This window comes from Ahaetulla prasina, chromosome 13, assembly GCF_028640845.1.
Source record: "Ahaetulla prasina isolate Xishuangbanna chromosome 13, ASM2864084v1, whole genome shotgun sequence".
In the NCBI taxonomy this organism is placed as follows: domain Eukaryota; kingdom Metazoa; phylum Chordata; class Lepidosauria; order Squamata; family Colubridae; genus Ahaetulla; species Ahaetulla prasina.
Genome location: NC_080551.1, coordinates 11,532,501 through 11,550,610, shown reverse-complemented (window position 1 = coordinate 11,550,610; position 18,110 = coordinate 11,532,501). Strand labels below are relative to the sequence as shown.

At 43.0% G+C, this 18,110-nt stretch overlaps 1 protein-coding gene across 4 annotated transcripts in view; it reads right to left on the bottom strand.

Moving 5' to 3' along the window:
• AKAP13 (A-kinase anchoring protein 13) overlaps window positions 1-18,110 on the bottom strand; it is a 138,337-nt gene that overhangs the window by 85,419 nt on the left and 34,808 nt on the right. For 2 of the 4 annotated variants that reach the window (XM_058156698.1, XM_058156700.1), the window contains exons 1-2: window positions 15,773-16,604; window positions 8,625-8,706 (exon numbers count right to left, since the gene is read on the bottom strand). In XM_058156698.1, coding sequence (XP_058012681.1) covers window positions 8,625-8,706; window positions 15,773-15,853 — 163 coding nt within the window. In that variant the 5' untranslated portion in view covers window positions 15,854-16,604. Of the gene's footprint in view, window positions 1-8,624; window positions 8,707-15,772; window positions 16,605-18,110 lie in introns of those variants that run through there. The other 2 variants (XM_058156699.1, XM_058156697.1) reach the window with 1 other exon arrangement.

Here is an 18,110-nt window from a genome sequence, read left to right as displayed (position 1 = left end):
TTAAATTAAAATAAATATTTAGGCTAGTCCCGCCCGATTGAATAGTAGAGTCTTCAGTTCCCGCTTGAAGGTACGGAGGTCGGGAAGTTGGCGACCCTTGCCCCTTGCCCTTCCCTTCATTGCCAATTTAAATCCTACATCTGTCCATCTATTCTCAACCTTTTTGGGCAAAATTCTTGAAATAATTTTCAGGTCTCAAGGAACCGCCTACACTTAAAAAAAAGGCAAGAAATATGGATCCTTCACCATATGCTTAACATCTAACATTCACCACTCGCGTTTTACACACTTTTAACAAGAGAAAAATGGCAAACTGGTAGCTGGAATTGTGGCAGGTAAGAATTCCCACCTCTGTGGGGGCTAGATCACATAGTAGGCAAGAAACAATGAGTTGTTGTTGTTGTTTTTAAATCTTAATCTCTTGTGGAACTCCTATAAACTGTTCGCTGAAAACAAGAGCCATCCTATACATCTGATGAGGTGAGGAGCTGCAACTCACAAAAACATATACCTTTTAATAAGAAGCAATGGGTGGAAACTAATCAAGGAGAGAAGCAACCTAGAACTAAGGAGAAATTTCCTGACAGTTGGAACAATTAATCAGTGGAACAACTTGCCTGCAGAAGTTGTGAATGCTCCAACACTGGAAGTTTTTAAGAAGAGGTTGGATAACCATTTGTCTGAAGTGGTGTATGGTTTCCTGCCTAAGCAGGGGGTTGGACTAGAAGACTTCCAAGGTCTCTTCCAATTCTGTTATTCTAAGTTCTAATAAAATCTGTTAGTTGAGACAAGTTTTCTCAGATGACTAAAGTTTTGCATGCTTACTACCTATTTCTAAGATCAGGACAAGCAGATTTTTTTGAAAAATCGAATCAAGAAGACTAATTCTTTTTTCATCAAGACTTTGGCCTCAAAAGATTTCAGGCAGTCGATTATGAAACTTTTGGAAGAACCAATTGTCTGCAGTGGAGATACCAACATTTCTCAACCTTGTCAGCTTGAAGAATATTGACTTCCAACTCCTAGAATTCCCTAGCCAGGATGGCGGCTGGAGAATTCTGGGAGTTGAAGTCCACACGTCTTCAAACTGCTAAGGCTGAGAAAAATGAGGATGTATAATGTTAAAGAGAAGGGAAGAGGCATCAGAACTGGGAATGGCTAATATTCCACAAAATAGCTACCGTTACGCAAAGGATTTTTTTTCTGTTTTAACAGGTGTGACTCCTTTCCCCATACATTCTCCATCTTCATTGGCCTCTATTTCTTTTCCATAAGTTGAAGAAGGTGAGAGAATTTTCTTTTAAAAAAAGGGAGGGAGCGAGAGAGGAAAGACAGAAAAGCCAGAAATTGCACTGATCCAGCTGGCAATTTAACAGAGCATATCCCACTGCATTCCAGTCTGAAGGACAAGCCAGCTCTGTACCGAAGGGGGTGGTGGGGAGAGAACACTAACCAAACACTGAAATGGAAAAATCACAAAGGAAGTTCCAGATTGGCCACTGGGCAGCACTAATTCCAAAAAAAAGTAATCAATTGCTGAGTTGCAAATGCACAGCAAATTTGGCAAAACATCTTCCATGTTTTCTTTCTCCTCTGATTACTTTAAAATCGCGTAATCTGAAGGCAGGAGGATGTGGGCTTAAGTTCCTTCAAAACAGCCCCCTCTGCACACAACCATATATACACAATTAGTTGCATCTCATCTTGACCTGGTTCAGCCACAACAACTTTTGTGGGTGTGTTTTGCTAAGAGAACAGGGAACAGCAAATTGCTAGTATTTCTCCTTTCCTTTCCTTTCCTTTCCTTTCCTTTCCTTTCCTTTCCTTTCCTTTCCTTTCCTTTCCTTTCCCATTTCCTTTTCCTATCAGGATAAGAAACTTGCATTTCAGGATGGAACAAATCCTAGATCCGGGTTAACAGGGGAGCTGTGATTTCTTTTAATTTCAGTTTGCTCAGCAAACTAAGTGTTGTGGTCCGCCAGCAGCCTGTGGAGCTGGCAATGGAGTCAGACAGTGATGAGGCTGAGGAAGAACATGGGCCAGTCCTGGAGGCTGGGGAAGGCCCAGATGAGGGCTCTGCGTCAGAGGCAGAGGTGGGGCCAGGGCCATCAGGGAATGAGGTGCGGACTCCAGAGCCTCCAGAGGCTGACAGTAGTGAGGCAGAGGAATAGGAGGAGCCTGTTCCTAATGCACGTATGAAAAGAGCTGCCAGAAGGCAAGAGCAGCTCAAGCAAAGAGGATGACTTGGGAATAGGGCCAAGAGATGATTGGCCCCTCCCATAAGGCTTAAAAGACCAGCAATGGTGTTTGGGCTCTTTGCTGGAAAATAACGTTGATAGCTTTGTCTTGTTGCATTTGTTTCGTATCGGTGTCTTCTGAACTTTTGCAAAGAAAGGCCTTTGGCAGTTTGCCTAATTGGACCAAGGTTGGTGGTAGGACTGAGGAATTGTGTTGGGAGGAATTTGCTTTAATTTGGTTGGACTACGCTGAGAATGAGTTAATTCTCAGCTGTTCCTAATAAAGTTTGTTTGTTTTTACACTGACTGAGTTTCCTGCAACCTACTTGGGCCTGGGTCACAACACTAGGATCAAGAAAGTCTTAAAACCGATCCTGGCTTCCTCTTAGCCTAGCATGTATGAAGGTCCAAGCAATATAGGCCAAGTCATCCTTTCATTGTTGAAGAACCATAAGCATATGAAGCAGTCCCCAGTTTGAAGAGAAGCGTTACTGGCCTGGAGAACCAGTTATGATGTAAAATGAAGGAAAAGTGAGGAATAAAAAGACTCAAGAAGAAAGAAAAAAGTAAAATGTAATCACCAAGGAGAATATTAGGTGTATATAGCTGAGGGTTTTCTGAACTCTTGGAAACCTTCCCTCTTCTTTTTAGAGAAACATGATTTATTTTTCTGTTTACATTTGTTGTGCTCTACGTGTGCTGCTCACGTTGTGCAATCCAAGATTATTTTCACCTCTCCTGATGGCCTGATAAATCTCCAGAAGCAGGAATGCCACTGTAACAAAGCTGGAAGAATGACAAGTTCCCAACAGACATGCTATTAACTTCCAGAAAAATCTGATTTATGGATTGACCTCTCTTTAACCAATCCTTCCAAAGAGAAAGAAAGGAAACCACAGAGCTTTTTAAGGTACGATTAAGGAGTCAGGGTGGAAATTGGACATGCAGCAAGTAGAAAGCATCTCCCTGGCTAGAACATTAATAGCAATAGCACTTAGACTTATATACCGCTTCATTGTGCTTTTATAGCCCTCTCTAAGCGGTTTACAGAGTCCGCGTATTGTCCCCAACTATCTGAGTCCTCATTTTACCCACCTCGGAAGAATGGAAGGCTGAGTCAACCTTGAACCTGGTGAGATTTGAACTGCCGAACTGCAGCTAGCAGTCAGCTGAAGTAGCCTGCAGTGCTGCACTCTAACCACCGCGCCACCTCGGCTCATTAAGCAGAATTAAGAAGTAAAATGACAACATGCTATTTTAGGCTCAAACATGGAAACATTTTTTTTTAATTTGAATTTATATTCCGCCCTTCTCCGAAGACTCAGGGCGGCTTACAATGTGTTAAGCAATAGTCTTCATCCATTTGTATATTATAAACAAAGTCAACTTAATTGCCCCCAACAATCTGGGTCCTCATTTTACCTACCTTATAAAGGATGGAAGGCTGAGTCAACCTTGGGCCTGGTGGGACTTTAACTTGCAGTAATTGCAAGCAGCTGTGTTAATAACAGACAGACTTAGTCCGTTGAGAGGCCCAAGGGAGGGAGGGAGGGATCCTACTTACAATGGTGGAGATGATGGAACTTGTAAAGATGGCTAAATTTCAGACAAAAATAACCCCCCAGTATCTACATTTATGGCTGACTGGAAACCCCTTATGGACTTTTTGCACGAGACTGGAAAAAAATGTACCTACGATTTGTAATTTTGATGATTAGATGATGAAATTTGCAAAGATGGCTAAACCAGCTTTTTTGATCATGGAAAAAATAGTACCTACATTTATGGCTTACTTGAAACCCCTTACAGACATTTTGCATGAAACTCAAAAAAAAAAAAAAGTGTACTGATGATTTGTGGTTTTGATGATTGGGGATAAAAAACCAGAGGGGAAAAAAGAGCTATTTTCTTATAATCATAAACTAACAGATAACTTTATACCTATATTTATATTTACTGCAAAGGAAATTGCAGGCACTTTCTTTCTATTCATTTCTGCATCTGTGCCTTTTTCTTTCTTCTTTCTTTCTTACTTTTGGTCTTTGCTAGTTTGTTAGTTTATATATTCTTTGAAAAATAAATATTATGCTATATATCTATCTCTATATCTATCTATCTATCTATCTATCTATCTATCTATCTATCTATCTATCTATCTATCTACATACACACACACACTACATTTATTATCAAATTTATATTATATAATAATAATAATAATTATGTTTATATTATGGAGAGAAACAGAGAAAGACAGGGAGGGAGGGAGGGAGGGAGGGAGGGAAGGAAGGATGGAAAATGACAGAATGGTATTAGAGTCAGGATTTTTCTCACGAATGCAGAATCTGGTTTTTTCCCAACCAGATCAACAGAATGTCGATCCATTGGTTGCAACAGAAACTGACCAACGAGCTTGTCATCGGAGCATGACATGATCATAGGCTGAGAGTGACTGGCCCAAAGTCACCCTGCCAGCTTTCATTATCAGTATCATTATAAATAAAGCTTTGTGGATAAATTTTCACAAGGAACTTACTATAGCAAAATATAAAACAAATTGCATACATTTTTAAAATCTCCCTCCTGAGAAGGAACCAAGTCAGCAGACAAAGTATTAGGTTATAGAGAGGGCTAACTTTTTTCTTTTTAATGACAAAAGCAATACTTAAATTTTGAGCATCATTTAGGGATTTTACTCCCCAAGAGTAGGTAGTGGAGAAAAAATAAGTAAATAGAGACCCTAAAACACCTTATATTTAATTTAATGGACATTAAGATCATGGTTCCAATAATATCTCCCTTACTGGAAACTAAGTATTATAGTCTGGTAACCAATCAATCAGAACAGAGATGGAGGGGACCCTTGGAGGTTTTCTAGTCCAGCCCTCTGCTCTGTCAGGAAGACCCTATATCGGGTGTCAGCAAGCTCTGGAGCCACATGCGGCTCTTTGGGCCCTCTGCTGTGGTTCCCTGTTGGGTGATCCCACCACTGGCTGGCCCTGCCCCTCACCTTCCCCTCCCAGTCACTCCTCACCTGGCCTGAGAAGGTAAGGGTGACAGCGGGGGATGGAGAAGTGGCCAGGGCAGAGATAGAGAGATACAGAGAGAGGGGGGGAGAGGGGGGAGGGAGGGGAGAAAGAGAGAGATGTCAAAAGGGTTTTGTGGTTCCCGGTGCTAGAATATCTTGCTGATTTCATTCTTTCTTATCTAATTTCTGCCTTTTCTAATATGAGGAAGACTTCAAAACGAATTATACACCACTTTGCCATGGATCATCACCATCTTACTTTAAGACACATCTGGAATGCAAACCATTGCATCAAATCCTGATGGTCTGAGCTATAAATTAAAGCTCTTCTCATGCCTTTCTGACTAGCAAAACATATTTGATATTTCTGGATCAATATTCGTTTTTCTCATTTTCACACATTCACAAACCTATCAAAATGATGCTCATGATTTTCTTTGGTGTCCAAAGTAGCATCATACTTAATTCTCTGGCTGGGAAGGATGGAAAATAGACCTGCTTTCCTGAAATAGGTGTCTTCCAGATGTGCTGAGATGCAAATACCAGAATTTTTGGAGTTATCTGTCTGAAAAAACTGAGGAACTAAAGATCCAACACATGGAAAATCAACTCTCTCAGCAATGACTGCCTAAGATTAACACATACATTTTGGTAAGAAAGGCACAGTAATTTAAATGCCTATGGAGAGTCTCAATCATCCAGGTCATGGTTGTCACAAAGGTGCTTTTTTCCCCAAAAGGCAACTGGACTTTCTTGGGTTTTTTTCTCCTTTGAAAATGTTTCGCTTCTCATCCAAGAAGCTGAGAACTGAATCAATCATCCAAGAACTGAAGAAGCTTCTTGGATGAGAAGCAAAATGTTTGCAAAATGGAAAAAAAAAAACCCCAAGAAAGTCCTTTGCCTTGGAAAAAGCATCTTTGGGACGGTCTTGGGATTTCAATTTCTTTAATCGTTCTCTTCATCAATTTTCTGGCAGTCAAGACTCATCTTGGATTGTAATCTCAATCTACCTTTCTGGCTTTTAAAATGAAAATGAGGGAGGAAGCTTTGTTTCAACGTTCAGAATATTCCTCTGGCTACAACACTCAGAACAGAAGCTGAAAAAAGAAAAGAGTTGTTTTGTTCTGATTTTGGATCACACATCATTTTGAGCTTGGCGCGTTGCCACATCCGGAGTCTCCCCTGATGTTCCTAAAGATGATGCCCCAACACTTCCATCCCTTCCATCCACAGCAGAGATTAGACTCTTGACTTAAGAAACCAGATCTGAGGCAAGAAATGTTTGCCAAAGGCTTCACATCAAGGAGGCAAAGTTCTTCTTACAATTTTGGAATAAAAATTCCCTTCTCCCTTGAGGGGTACGGTCGCGTCGCATCCTTTCATCAATATCGCTTTGTCGTCCACCAGAACGTCCAGTACGATTGCTTTAGGGCAGGGGTGTCCAAACTTGGCCCCTTGAAGACTGGTGGAGTTCAACTCCCAGAATTCCCAGGCCGGCAACTTGTTCATATTTATAGCTCATGCTGGCTGGGGAATTCTGGGAGTTGAACTCCACCAGTCTTCAAGGGGCCAAGTTTGGATACCCCTGCTTTAGGGGTAGTCAGCTGATTACATCAAGCCTCCTGGGCTTTAAACTTGCTAAAAGGTTCCAAGGTCTGAAAGTCACTGGTGTCATTTGGGTTTTGTTTTGTTTTTAAATCATAAAGCTGAATAGAGCATTAAGCACACAAAGCAACTGGCTTCTGTTTCCCAGTAACATACATTTGAACCAATCAAAAAAATCATATAGAGGATGACTTTTTTGCCTCGGCTGAATCATAGGGGAACCTCTGGCAAACATCGGAAGAGATTATTACACGCAGGCCAATTCTTACATTCCATTTCAAACAAGCCCAAAGTTCTTTGTCAGCTCAGACTTCGCCCAAAGGAAGTCCAGATGTGCTAAGAATGGACTTCTCAAATTCCCAGCCAGCCTTTGAAAATTAGGGGAGCTGAAGTCCAACTTTTATGAAGGTTACAATGCAGCTGATTTGTCTCCTACAAGTGAGGGGGTATGGTGGCCTAGCAGTGAAGGTGCTGGGTTTGTTGATCAGAAGGGTGACAGTTCGAGACCCAAGCGCAGCGCGGCAAGGTTAGCTCCCATTCCTGCCCAAGCTACTGTCTACCTAGCAGTTCGAAAGCATGCAAACAGATCAATAGGTACCACTGCGCTGGGAAGGTAACAGTGTTTTGTGTGCTTTTGGCATGCAGTCATGCTGGCCACATGACCACAGAAGTGTCTTCAGACAACTCTGGTTCCTTCCCTCAACTAAAAAATGGAGATGACCACCCAATGGACACGACTGGACAGGGGAAACCTTTACCTTTATCTCAGGGGTGAAATACTTCCAGTTCTGACTGGATCTCGCGATCCAGTAGCTATCGTGGCCGGTGATTCAGCGACCCGGTAGCGCTTGCCAAACCATCAGCGACACCAGCTGCCCAGGGTGTCATTACTTCCTGGATTTAACCAGGAAGTGATGTGCTTTTTACCTTCTGCACATGCGGAGAAGGTCTGCATGCACATGTGATGCGCATGAGTCCAGTGAGTGTGTGGGAGGCGTGTGGACTTCCAAGCTGGTAAGGAAGGTAAGTAGATTTCATCCCTGCTTTATCTACAAGTAGTCCTCGATTTATGATCATTCATGTAGTGAGGTTTCTAAAGTGATTGGTGGCATCAAAAAAAGAGAATTATTTTTCTTTTAAGTCTAACCCCTCGCCCCTAAGCAGAAGGGTGAACCAAAGCTGTTACTAACATCCCTGGTACTGTGAAGTTTTTAAAACAAGAATTGTGATTTGCACAGCTATCTTTCAGTGACAGCATTTTATAACCCAGCTTTGCCCTACCTGATACTCTTAGGACAGGGGTCTGCAAACTTGGCTCTTTTAAGACTTGTGGACTTCAACTCCCAGAGTTCCTCAGCCAGCAAAACTCTGGGAGTTGAAGTCCACAAGTCTTAAAAGAGCCAAGTTTGCAGGCCCCTGTCTTAGGATATCGCACATTATCACAGGATGGATAAGAGTTTAGAGGGTTGGGAGTCCAAAGTTATCTGAAGGGCATTCTATTGGAGAACCTTGATTGGGCTCTCCAAGAAGTCTCACCAGAAGCTTCCTCAACCCAATTCAGATGTTGTGCGTCTGCATTCCTCAGACACAGCACTCTTGTTTTTTGACACCCTGCACTGGATAGTACTTGGTAGCTGAGGCTACTGCAGTCTGGCAAAAAGATTTGCGTCGTGCAGCTCCTCAAATATAAGATTCAGGAACGGCACAGCTCTCTCCTCTACTTCCATATGCCAAAGAAAAACTGTTTCTCTTACCTGCAGAGTTGCAAGGAGGCTTCTGCTTCAACAGTAAGGAATCTGGAGAAGGTTCAACAGGGCACCAGTTGTCACGGTTAATCTAAGGTAAAGGGAGAGGAGGTGACAAATTAATGGGAATCTTTCCATGCAGCCTCTGTATTCTCTTTTTTCCGTTTTGGTTCTTTTATTCTTTTGAATGCTCTTGTAATAATTACTATGGTATATCATGGTTTTAGGCCATGTTTTATTTATTTTACTGTTTTAATGGATTGTTTTCCACTTACCATGAGGTGGGTGGCCATAAAAATTTGATTAATGAAATAAATTAATGAATTCTTATCTCAACTTGGTCAGACTTCACAGACTTCCAACGAATCAAGTGAATAGAATTGGGTTGGTTTTGTTTTGTTTTTTTAACATGGCATATTAATCTTGTGCTCCAAAAAGGGATAGGGAAGCTCAGGACAAACACTAATATTTGCTTCATTTCCTTTATGCTGAATTAAAAGCGGAATCAATACGATTCCTGTTCTCTTACACATTTCATTCAGGCGCATTATGTAGAAACCTAACTCTTTGGCGAAGAAGGAAGGAAGGAAGGGAGAAAGGAAGGAAGGAAGGAAGGAAGGAAGGAAGGAAGGAAGGAAGGAAGGAAGGAAGAAAGGGAGGAAGGAGACTGAGGGGGGAGGGAGGGGAGGAGTGGGAAGGGGGGAGGGAGGAACAGGGAGGGAGGGAGGAAGAAGAGAAGGATGGAATTAGACAACCAGCAGCCAGGTGGATGGACTGAGTTACATCAATGAGCCATGGTGGCGCAGTGGGTAGAGTGCAGTACTGCAGGCTACTTCTGCTGACTGCCAGCTGCCTGCAGTTTAGCAGTTCAAATCTCACCAGGCTCAAGGTTGACTCAGCCTTCCATCCTTCCGAGGTGGGTAAAATGAGGACCCAAATTGTTGGAGGAAAATAGTCTGACTCTGTAAACTGCTTAGAGAGGGCTATAAAACACTGTAAAGCGGTATATAAGTGCTATTACTATTGCTATATTGATGAGGAATACACTATTGAGAGACCTGAATGACCATGTTAGGGACATATCAACCTGGAAAATATGTATGTATGTCACCAAGACTCAACAATGACTTGATGGTACAGAATCAAATTACATATACGATCCCTTCTCTCTCTCCCCTCCCCCACACCCTCTCCATGTCACACTGCAAATCACAACATCACAAATCACAACATCACAGCACCAACCTCTGGAGAAGGCAGAGCTTTTCAAAAGCCAAACGCAGCTCCACTTGACTCATACCTGCTTGGACCGCGGAACCCCGAAGACTTTACTATCACCTGCTATGGTTTAACCTGGAGAGATGAAATAGAGCTTTCTCTCCAGCTACTGCTTTAGCGCTCTGCTCCAGTCTGTCCCGGGTCACCTGAGTCCATTCCTCCCTGCCAAGAATCAAGTCCTTTGCGGGATTCAAACTTCTGAATACAGTTATAGCAAGTAATGACACCAAAACGGACGGGGGGGGGGGAGGAAGGGGGGGAGGGAAAGAGATTATTTTTAACATTCGTTTCCTTTTTAAACCCTGGGGTTTCACATTTCCTTTAATCATGTTCTAATTTAGCTTCCAGTGTGCAAAGGACATGCTTTTTTTTCCTGTTTTGTCAAAAGCTGCATCTGCATTGCACTATGTTCCCCCAATTCCAAGTTTTGACTTCCAGCACAACATGCTTCCTAGACCTGTTTACAAACCTAAGGGGCTGCATTTGTGCAATCGTCTAAACCTGCTTTATCTAAAGCTGGGCCAGCTTTAAACAAGCCACAATGGCTGCATTCGTTCACATAAGATACCGAGCCATGAACCATGGTTTGCAAACCATAATAGCTGGGTTCACCTATTTGCACCAAACTGCATTATGATTTTAATGCAACATATGAACTGACAGTGTGCAATCAGGAGAGTGGTAATTACGGGTCCCATAGGACAGGGGTCTCCAACCTTGGCAACTTTAAGACTTGTGGACTTCAACTCCCAGAGTTCCTCAGCCAGCAAAGCTGGCTGAGGAACTCTGGGAGTAGAAGTCCACAAGTCTTAAAGTTGCCAAGGTTGGAGACCCCTGCCATTGGAAGAGATCATAATGTTTTACTATACGCACGCATCTTGTTCTGACAGCTCTTCAGCACCCATGTTTCCTCTATCATTCAACAGTTAAAGCAGACCGGAAGAGTAAATAACAGAATGAAAGAATTGGAAGGGACCTTAAAGATCTTCTAGTCCAACCCCCTGCTCAAACAGAAGACCCTGTACCATTCCAGACAAGTGACTGTCCAGCTTCTTCTTAAAAGCCTCCAGTGATGGAGCACCCCCTGCCTCAGGTGCTTTGGAGAATAGCTTGACTCTCTCTTCTTTGTGGCAGCCCCTCAAATTTTGAATTACTGCTATCATTTCACCCCAATCCTTTCTTTTCATTAAAGTAGACCTGCCCAATTCCAGAAACTGTTCTGCATAAGATATACTTTTAAGGCCATTTTCGTGAACTAACCACTTCTGCATTACAGGCATGCTGTCAGAATTGCTTTGCCAAGACCACGTTGTCTAGATATCATGGAAGTGGGGATATAAAGCTTCTGGAACAGGGGTCTCCAACCTTGGCAACTTTAAGACTTGTGGACTTTAACTCCCAGAATTCCCAGTATTCTGGGAGTTGAAGTCCACAAGTCTTAAAGTTGCCAAGGTTGGAGACCCCTGTTCTGGAAGGCATTGGGTCAGTGATGCCTAGTTCCAGCATTCAAGTAAGAACATGGTTAAAGTTGGGCATCGGGGATGGGTGGGAGGGAGTAAGTAAGACAAAAATGACTTCAGCTCACTGGTTTTCAGAAGACAGGATTTATGAACCAAGAACAACCCCAGCCAAAAGGGTTCCCCTTGTGGCAACAGCAGAAGGGCAAAATGGAGTTAGGACCCATGACTTAGCACATTTTGGAAACGTTTCGGCCATGGTTTCGAGGAAGCTGACTAGGCAAGGAAATGGGAAAACAAATTGGGCCGTCCTCTGTAGATAGAAAAGATAAGGCAAGGCCAGTTCTGTCACGAACAGAGAAATGCAAACTCAATTTTAGAGGTCAAAGAAAGAAGCCAAGAGCTTCAGATTCAGGAAGCAAGACCATCTGTCTCAATTTACTTACGGGCTACCTCTACTAATTGCCAATGACTAACAACACGACTGTTAAACATATATGATTTACAATCGTATCTGAGCAATGCCCACCATTCGGAAGGAGGGAATTGAACGACCAGCGGGAGTGCGGGGCACGGAATTCAGCGACGAATGCCACCTTTCCTTCCAAAGAAGGAGATTTCTTGTTCTTAGGGCTGCAGTGGAAAGCTTGAGTGCCTAAGTCTAATGACAGTTAAAACACTTGGAAAGGTAAGATCATAATACCAGTGGCGCCGAGCACAGTGTCTTCCCACCCATGATAGTAAATCAGGGTCCTGCATAAACTGGCATAATAAATCTTGCAAAATTAAACATCTTGCAAACCAGGATACGTCTCTAAGTCCAAGCTCAACTGAACAACTTTTCTCTGGTTTTCTGCAAAGCCGCAGTGTGCTTTGTTTGTTGATTTGTCTCCACAATACAAAAAGAGAGAGAGAGAGAGAGAGAGAGAGAGAAGGAGGAGGAGGAGGAGGAGGAGGAGGAGGAAGAAGAAGAAGAAGAAGAAGAAGGAGAAGAAGAAAGATAGATAGATAGATAGATAGATAGATAGATAGATAGATAGATAGATTAAGATAGATGGATGGATGGATGGATGGATGGATGGATAGAGAGGCAGACAGGCAGATAGATAGATACTGGTAGGTAGGTAGATATATAAGATAGAGAGGGAGAGAGAGAGAGATGCTGAGACCCTTGAAAGTGTGCAGAGAAGAGCAATGATGATAAAGGGTCTGGGAAGCTAAATTGTCTGATGAACAGTTGAGCAAACTATGTCTAGCCAAGGGCAGGACAAGAAGTAATGGGTGGAAGCTTGTTAAAGAGAGATTCAAACTACAAGTAGGGAGAAATTTCCTGACAGTGAGAACAATTAATCAGTGGAACAACTTTGCTTCCTGGAGTTGTGGGATTTCCATCACAGAAATTTTTTCAAAAAATAGACTGTACAACCGATTGACCGGAATGGTATAAGCCAGTGATGGCTAATCTTTTTGCCAACATGTGCCAAAAGCGGGGGGAGCGCGGAGGGGTCGCGTGCACATGTGCCCACACCCATAATGCAACCCCCCCCACTCTCCCCCCACATATGCGTGTGCGACTCCCCCTTACTCCCCCATCCCCCTGGCAGGTCTCCCTGAGGCCTCCTGGGACCAAAAATGGGCCACAGGGGCACGCCGCACCCCTCGCGGCCCATTTTGGTACGGGGGGACATGCCTGAATCCTCCGCACTCCCCCCATCCCCACACATATGCATGCAACCCCCTGCACATGTGCACATGTCTCCCACATGGGCCCACCCCTATGCCAGACCCAAAAATCAGCTGGCTGGCGGGAGGTGCGCACGCATGCATGGTGGAGCTCAGCTGGGCAACAGCTCACGTGCCCGCAGAGACGGCTCCGCGTGCCACCTGTGGCATACGTGCCATAGGTTTGTCATCATGAGAATAAGCTCTCCTGCCTTGAGCAGGGGGTTGGACTAGAGGACCTCCAAGGTCCCTTCCAGCTCTATTTATTTATTTATTTATTTATTTTGTCACAACAGTATATACAAGCATAAGCATGAAAGTAATTATATAATATATAAGCATATATGCTTATAAACATAAGCATGCAATTATATCAATTGGATATAATGAAAGAAAACAATAGGACAGGAACGGTAGGCACGTCTGTGCTCTTATGCATGCCCCTTACGGACCTCTTAGGAATGGGGTGAGGTCAATAGTAGACAGTTTTTGGTTAAAGCTTTGGGGATTTTGAGAAGAGACCACAGAGTCAGGTAGTGTGTTCCAAGCATTAACAACTCTGTTACAGAAGTCATATTTTCTGCAATCAAGATTGAAGCGGTTAACATTAAGTTTAAATCTATTGTTTGCTCTTGTATTGTTATGATTGAAGCTGAAGTAATCCTCAACAGGAAGGACATTGCAATAGATGATTCTATGAGTTAAACATAGGTCCTGTCGAAAGCGGCGGAGTTCTAAGTTTTCTAAACCCAAGATTTCAAGTCTGGTAGCATAAGGTATTTGATGTATTCAGAGGAGTGGAGAACTCTTCTTGTAAAATATTTCTGGACACGTTCAATTGTACTGATGTCTGAAATGTGGTATGGGTTCCAGACAGGCGAGCTGTATTCAAGAATTGGTCTAGCAAATGTTTTATAAGCTCTGGTAAATAGTGTAGTGTTTCTGGAGAACAAGCTACGTAAGATTAGGTTTACAACTCTTAAAGCCTTTTTTGCGATGTAGTTGCAGTAGGCTTTGGCACTTAGATCATTGGACATGAAAACTCCAAGGTCTTTATGATTCTATAGTCTACGTTCTACGTATAATGCCACGGATGAACCAATCCTTGGATTCTGCACTGCTTCCTTTCATTAAATTCCATTTGAAACTTGCTATTCCAGTTCAAAAAGATCTAGGAAACGATGTACGACCTCTCCCCTCGCAGCCTCCATTTTAAACTAGTCCCCATTTCTCTGAATTCATACATCCAAGCCAGACTCTTGTGAGCCATTCCACTGGCTGCTTTCTTTCAACTGCCTCTTTCTCTGCCAGGAAAGTCAAGCTCTTAAAGAGTGACAAAACATTCTCAGACTGCCACCTTACTGTTTGGTGGAGCAGCTACTAATTTTAGCTTGGAAAGCGTCCGCGAGGGGAAAGGGGGGAGAGTGGAAAAATGCCAGGGACCGTTAGCCAAGAGAGGTATCCGCCTCCACACTCCCTATTTAAAGGCACAACTCACTCCAGATTTCAATGAGGAGAAGTGTGTGTATGGGGGGGGGGGAAGTCAAACAAAAACACAGACGGAAAACTTTGGGGCCAGGAGAGAGAACAGGTGATTTTATATCTATATTGCAACTTCAAAAGTAGGTGGAAGGAGGTGACTGTTGGTGTATTATTAAAATAGGATGTCTGCATTAAAATTCCAAGATGCATTATTATTATTATTATTATTATTATTATTATTATTATTATTATTATTATTATTATTATTATTATGGGGGGATAAATTCATAGGAAGTTGCAAAACTGGATATACAAAAAATAATAATAATGGGGGGGGGGGGATGAAAATGGATTCAACCCTGCTCTCTACTATGGAACTCAATGGTGATGGATTTAGTGGGACATAAGTAATGGAAGGCCTACATAAAGCAATAAATCCCCTGGCCAAACCATTTAGCCACAAATTGGGGCTGAGGAAAGGCGTTCCTTTTTGGGACTAACTGTACCAAGGGTGCAGAAGCAAAGCTCAAGATTCCATCCTAATACACCCTTCGAAAAAAAGGGGGAAAAATCAGAAGCAGAATGCATAGTACCAAATATATATATATCTAAATACGGCTAAGCAATTTTCTAATTAAAATATTACCCGAAGCCAACTGCAAACTTAGCTAGCATGAGAAAACGATGCCGACTGACCAAGAAGAATGCGCGAAGCATAATATATGTCCCACCGAAACCATAAACTTGTCTTAAAAAATATGAAATTTATCATTGTCACTGTGTTTTTGCACCAGACCTCCTATGCATAGGACCGCTAACCCTTCCAATAAAAATATTTTTTTAAAAAAAAATTACAAAGATATTTTAGAGACATCTAAGTAAATTTACCCACCCAAACGTAGCAAATGCTTTCTCTTTGTCTACTGAAAAACCCTACACCGAAGGAGTCCTTGGGTATCTTACAAAGAACATGCCTCTAAGTACCCATGGGTCGTCTTGTACCAGATCTCACTCTGCTACTCTCTATTTCAAATCCCGTCCTTGGAAAAGAGACCAGTTCCTGATGAGAATTCAAAGAACTCCCTTCACAAGAAAAAAAGGAAAAACGGGGCGGCGGGGGGGGGGGGGAAACGACTATCCAGGATCTGACTTTGGTCACCTTAAAGGAGGGATAGAGACGGAGGTGCAGCTCAGCCGAAGATACAAGCAATGCCATACCTTCAATAGCACCACTTCTACAGCCCTCTCTTCTTTGGAAATCTCGCACAGGCTGTATCGTCTCTTGTGCCGCTCGTACATTTTGTCCGAGAAAAGAAACAGCAGAGGAAAGCCAAGTCAACCATTCACTCCTAAGAGAGGATTCAAGCAGTCCAGATAGCCTCTCCCGGATGTCTTGGCCGAGGGTCCTTGTGCTTTGGAGCGATCCCTCTCTGAATCGCACTGTCCAGCCAGCTCTCTTCCCAAGAAGAAAACAGAGCGCAGCAGCACTCCAGCTGGTTGATTAAAAAAAAAGGAAGAAAAAAACCCCTTCTTGGAACAGGGTGACTTGTATGGGAAGGAAGACCGGCAAGCAGGATGGAGATGCAGAAGGAGACAGTTAACCGTGCAAAAAAAAAAGATGTTTATTTAAAAAAAAGAAAAACAGAACAGCAAGTCTTCCTTGAAAGTTCTCCTCACTGAACGTCCTCAGCTCTCTCTCTCTCTCTTTTTTTTTTAAAGAGAAGAAGAGACTTTGCAGCCAGAAAAAAAGAGAAGACGGGGAGAAATAGCCAAAGCCGGGATGTCTCAAACAGACCCACCCAAACAGAAGAAGGAAAAGAAGACGAAGCAAGACTAAGTTCTGATTCCAACAAGAATTGAGTTGGCAGCTCAACTCAAAAGAAAACGCAGCTGCTGAAGGATGAGACGGAGGGAAGACCATCCAGTATAAAAAGGAAACAAAAAAATAATAATAGTATTTTAAAAATAGCAATAAACGGCTGCCCCAAATTGGATTTTCTAAGCTACTTCCCAAAGAGGATCGGGGTCTTTTCACCCAGCCTCAAAAGTTTGGTCTTGAATCACTTTTGAAGAAAAGCCTAATGACAGGCAACAGGCAGGAGGAGATTGGGGAGGGGGGGGGACGATGACACTCCCTCCCCTCTTGACCCAAGATCGGACGTCACTGTTTTGCTCACTGCCCCAGAATTCTGTGAGAGCAGAAAATTTAATTGCAATTGTGGGAATATGATTCATCTCTTTTGGCGAGAGAAGTGGGAGGGAGGCAGGGCAGTCTTCTCTTCCTACGGGCCCCGATTCATTTTCTCTTCCAAAAGGGGCGAAACCAGCCACACCAGGAAAACTGCAGTTCTCCAAAAGGGAGATGAATGGCTGGCTGGCTGGCTGACTTTTGCGCTGATCCTGAGGAAGGACAACTTATTGAATATTTTAAGGGCAAGAATTCGGGCCCAGAGCTGTCTGAAATCCAACACAGCCCTCTCTGGCTCAGAGCTTCTCAAAACACAAGACAGGAACGGGGAAGGAAAGCGGGGTGGGGGGGGTGGGGGGGCGGGGAGAGGCATATTCAGGACTCAATTCTGCTTTGAGTGGAGAAGAAGAAACAAAATGCTCGATTGACTTGTGCAAAGGAGGGGAAAAAGTGATGCCCACCCTTTTTTTGTTCTTAGCCAAAGGTTTTTGGGTTTTTTTTGAACCCCCTCCCCTTCCCCTCTTCATTTTCGCTTTGGCCAAAAGCGCTCACTCCCTGACTCTGCTTCTCAATGGCTTATTCACATCGACCAAGGCTGGAGAATACACTGCCACACAGTTTCCTGTTTTCGAGACCATTGAGAGGAGTCTTTTTCAGCCTCCATTTCAGCCCATTTCAGCTGGTCTGTCAAAAGATGAAATCTTCCTGTAGTTCCCCTTCCCCACCCCATGTGGCTTTAACCCTGATTCTTGGTTATAGATAAGAAAGAGAGAGGGGGGAGGGAGGTAGAGAGGGAGAGAGAGAGAGAGAGAAGAGAGAGAAAAAATAAAGAGATAGAAGAGAGAGATACCAGGAGGGTGGGAGGGAGGGAGGAAGGATGGATGGATAGATAGAAACCAGTAGGTAGGTAGGCAGGTAGGTAAGTAGGTAGATAAGAGATGATAAATAGATAGATAAAGATAGATTTAGATAGATGGATGGATGAAGGATGGATGGATGGATGGATGGATGGACAGACAGACAGATAGATACAGGGAGATAGGTAGGTAGATAAGATAGATAGATAATAGAAAGATAGATAGATAGATAGATAGATAGATAGATAGATAGATAGATAGATAGATAGATAGATACCAGTAGGTAGGTAGGCAGGTAGGTAAGCAGGTAGATAAGATAGATGATAAATAGATAGATAGATAGATTTAGATGGATGGATGGATGGATGGATGGACGGACAGACAGATACAGGGAGATAGGTAGGTAGATAAGATAGATGATAAATAGATAGATAGATTTAGATAGATGGATGGATGGACAGACAGACAGATAGATACAGGTAGGTAGGTAGGTAGGTAGATAAGATATAGA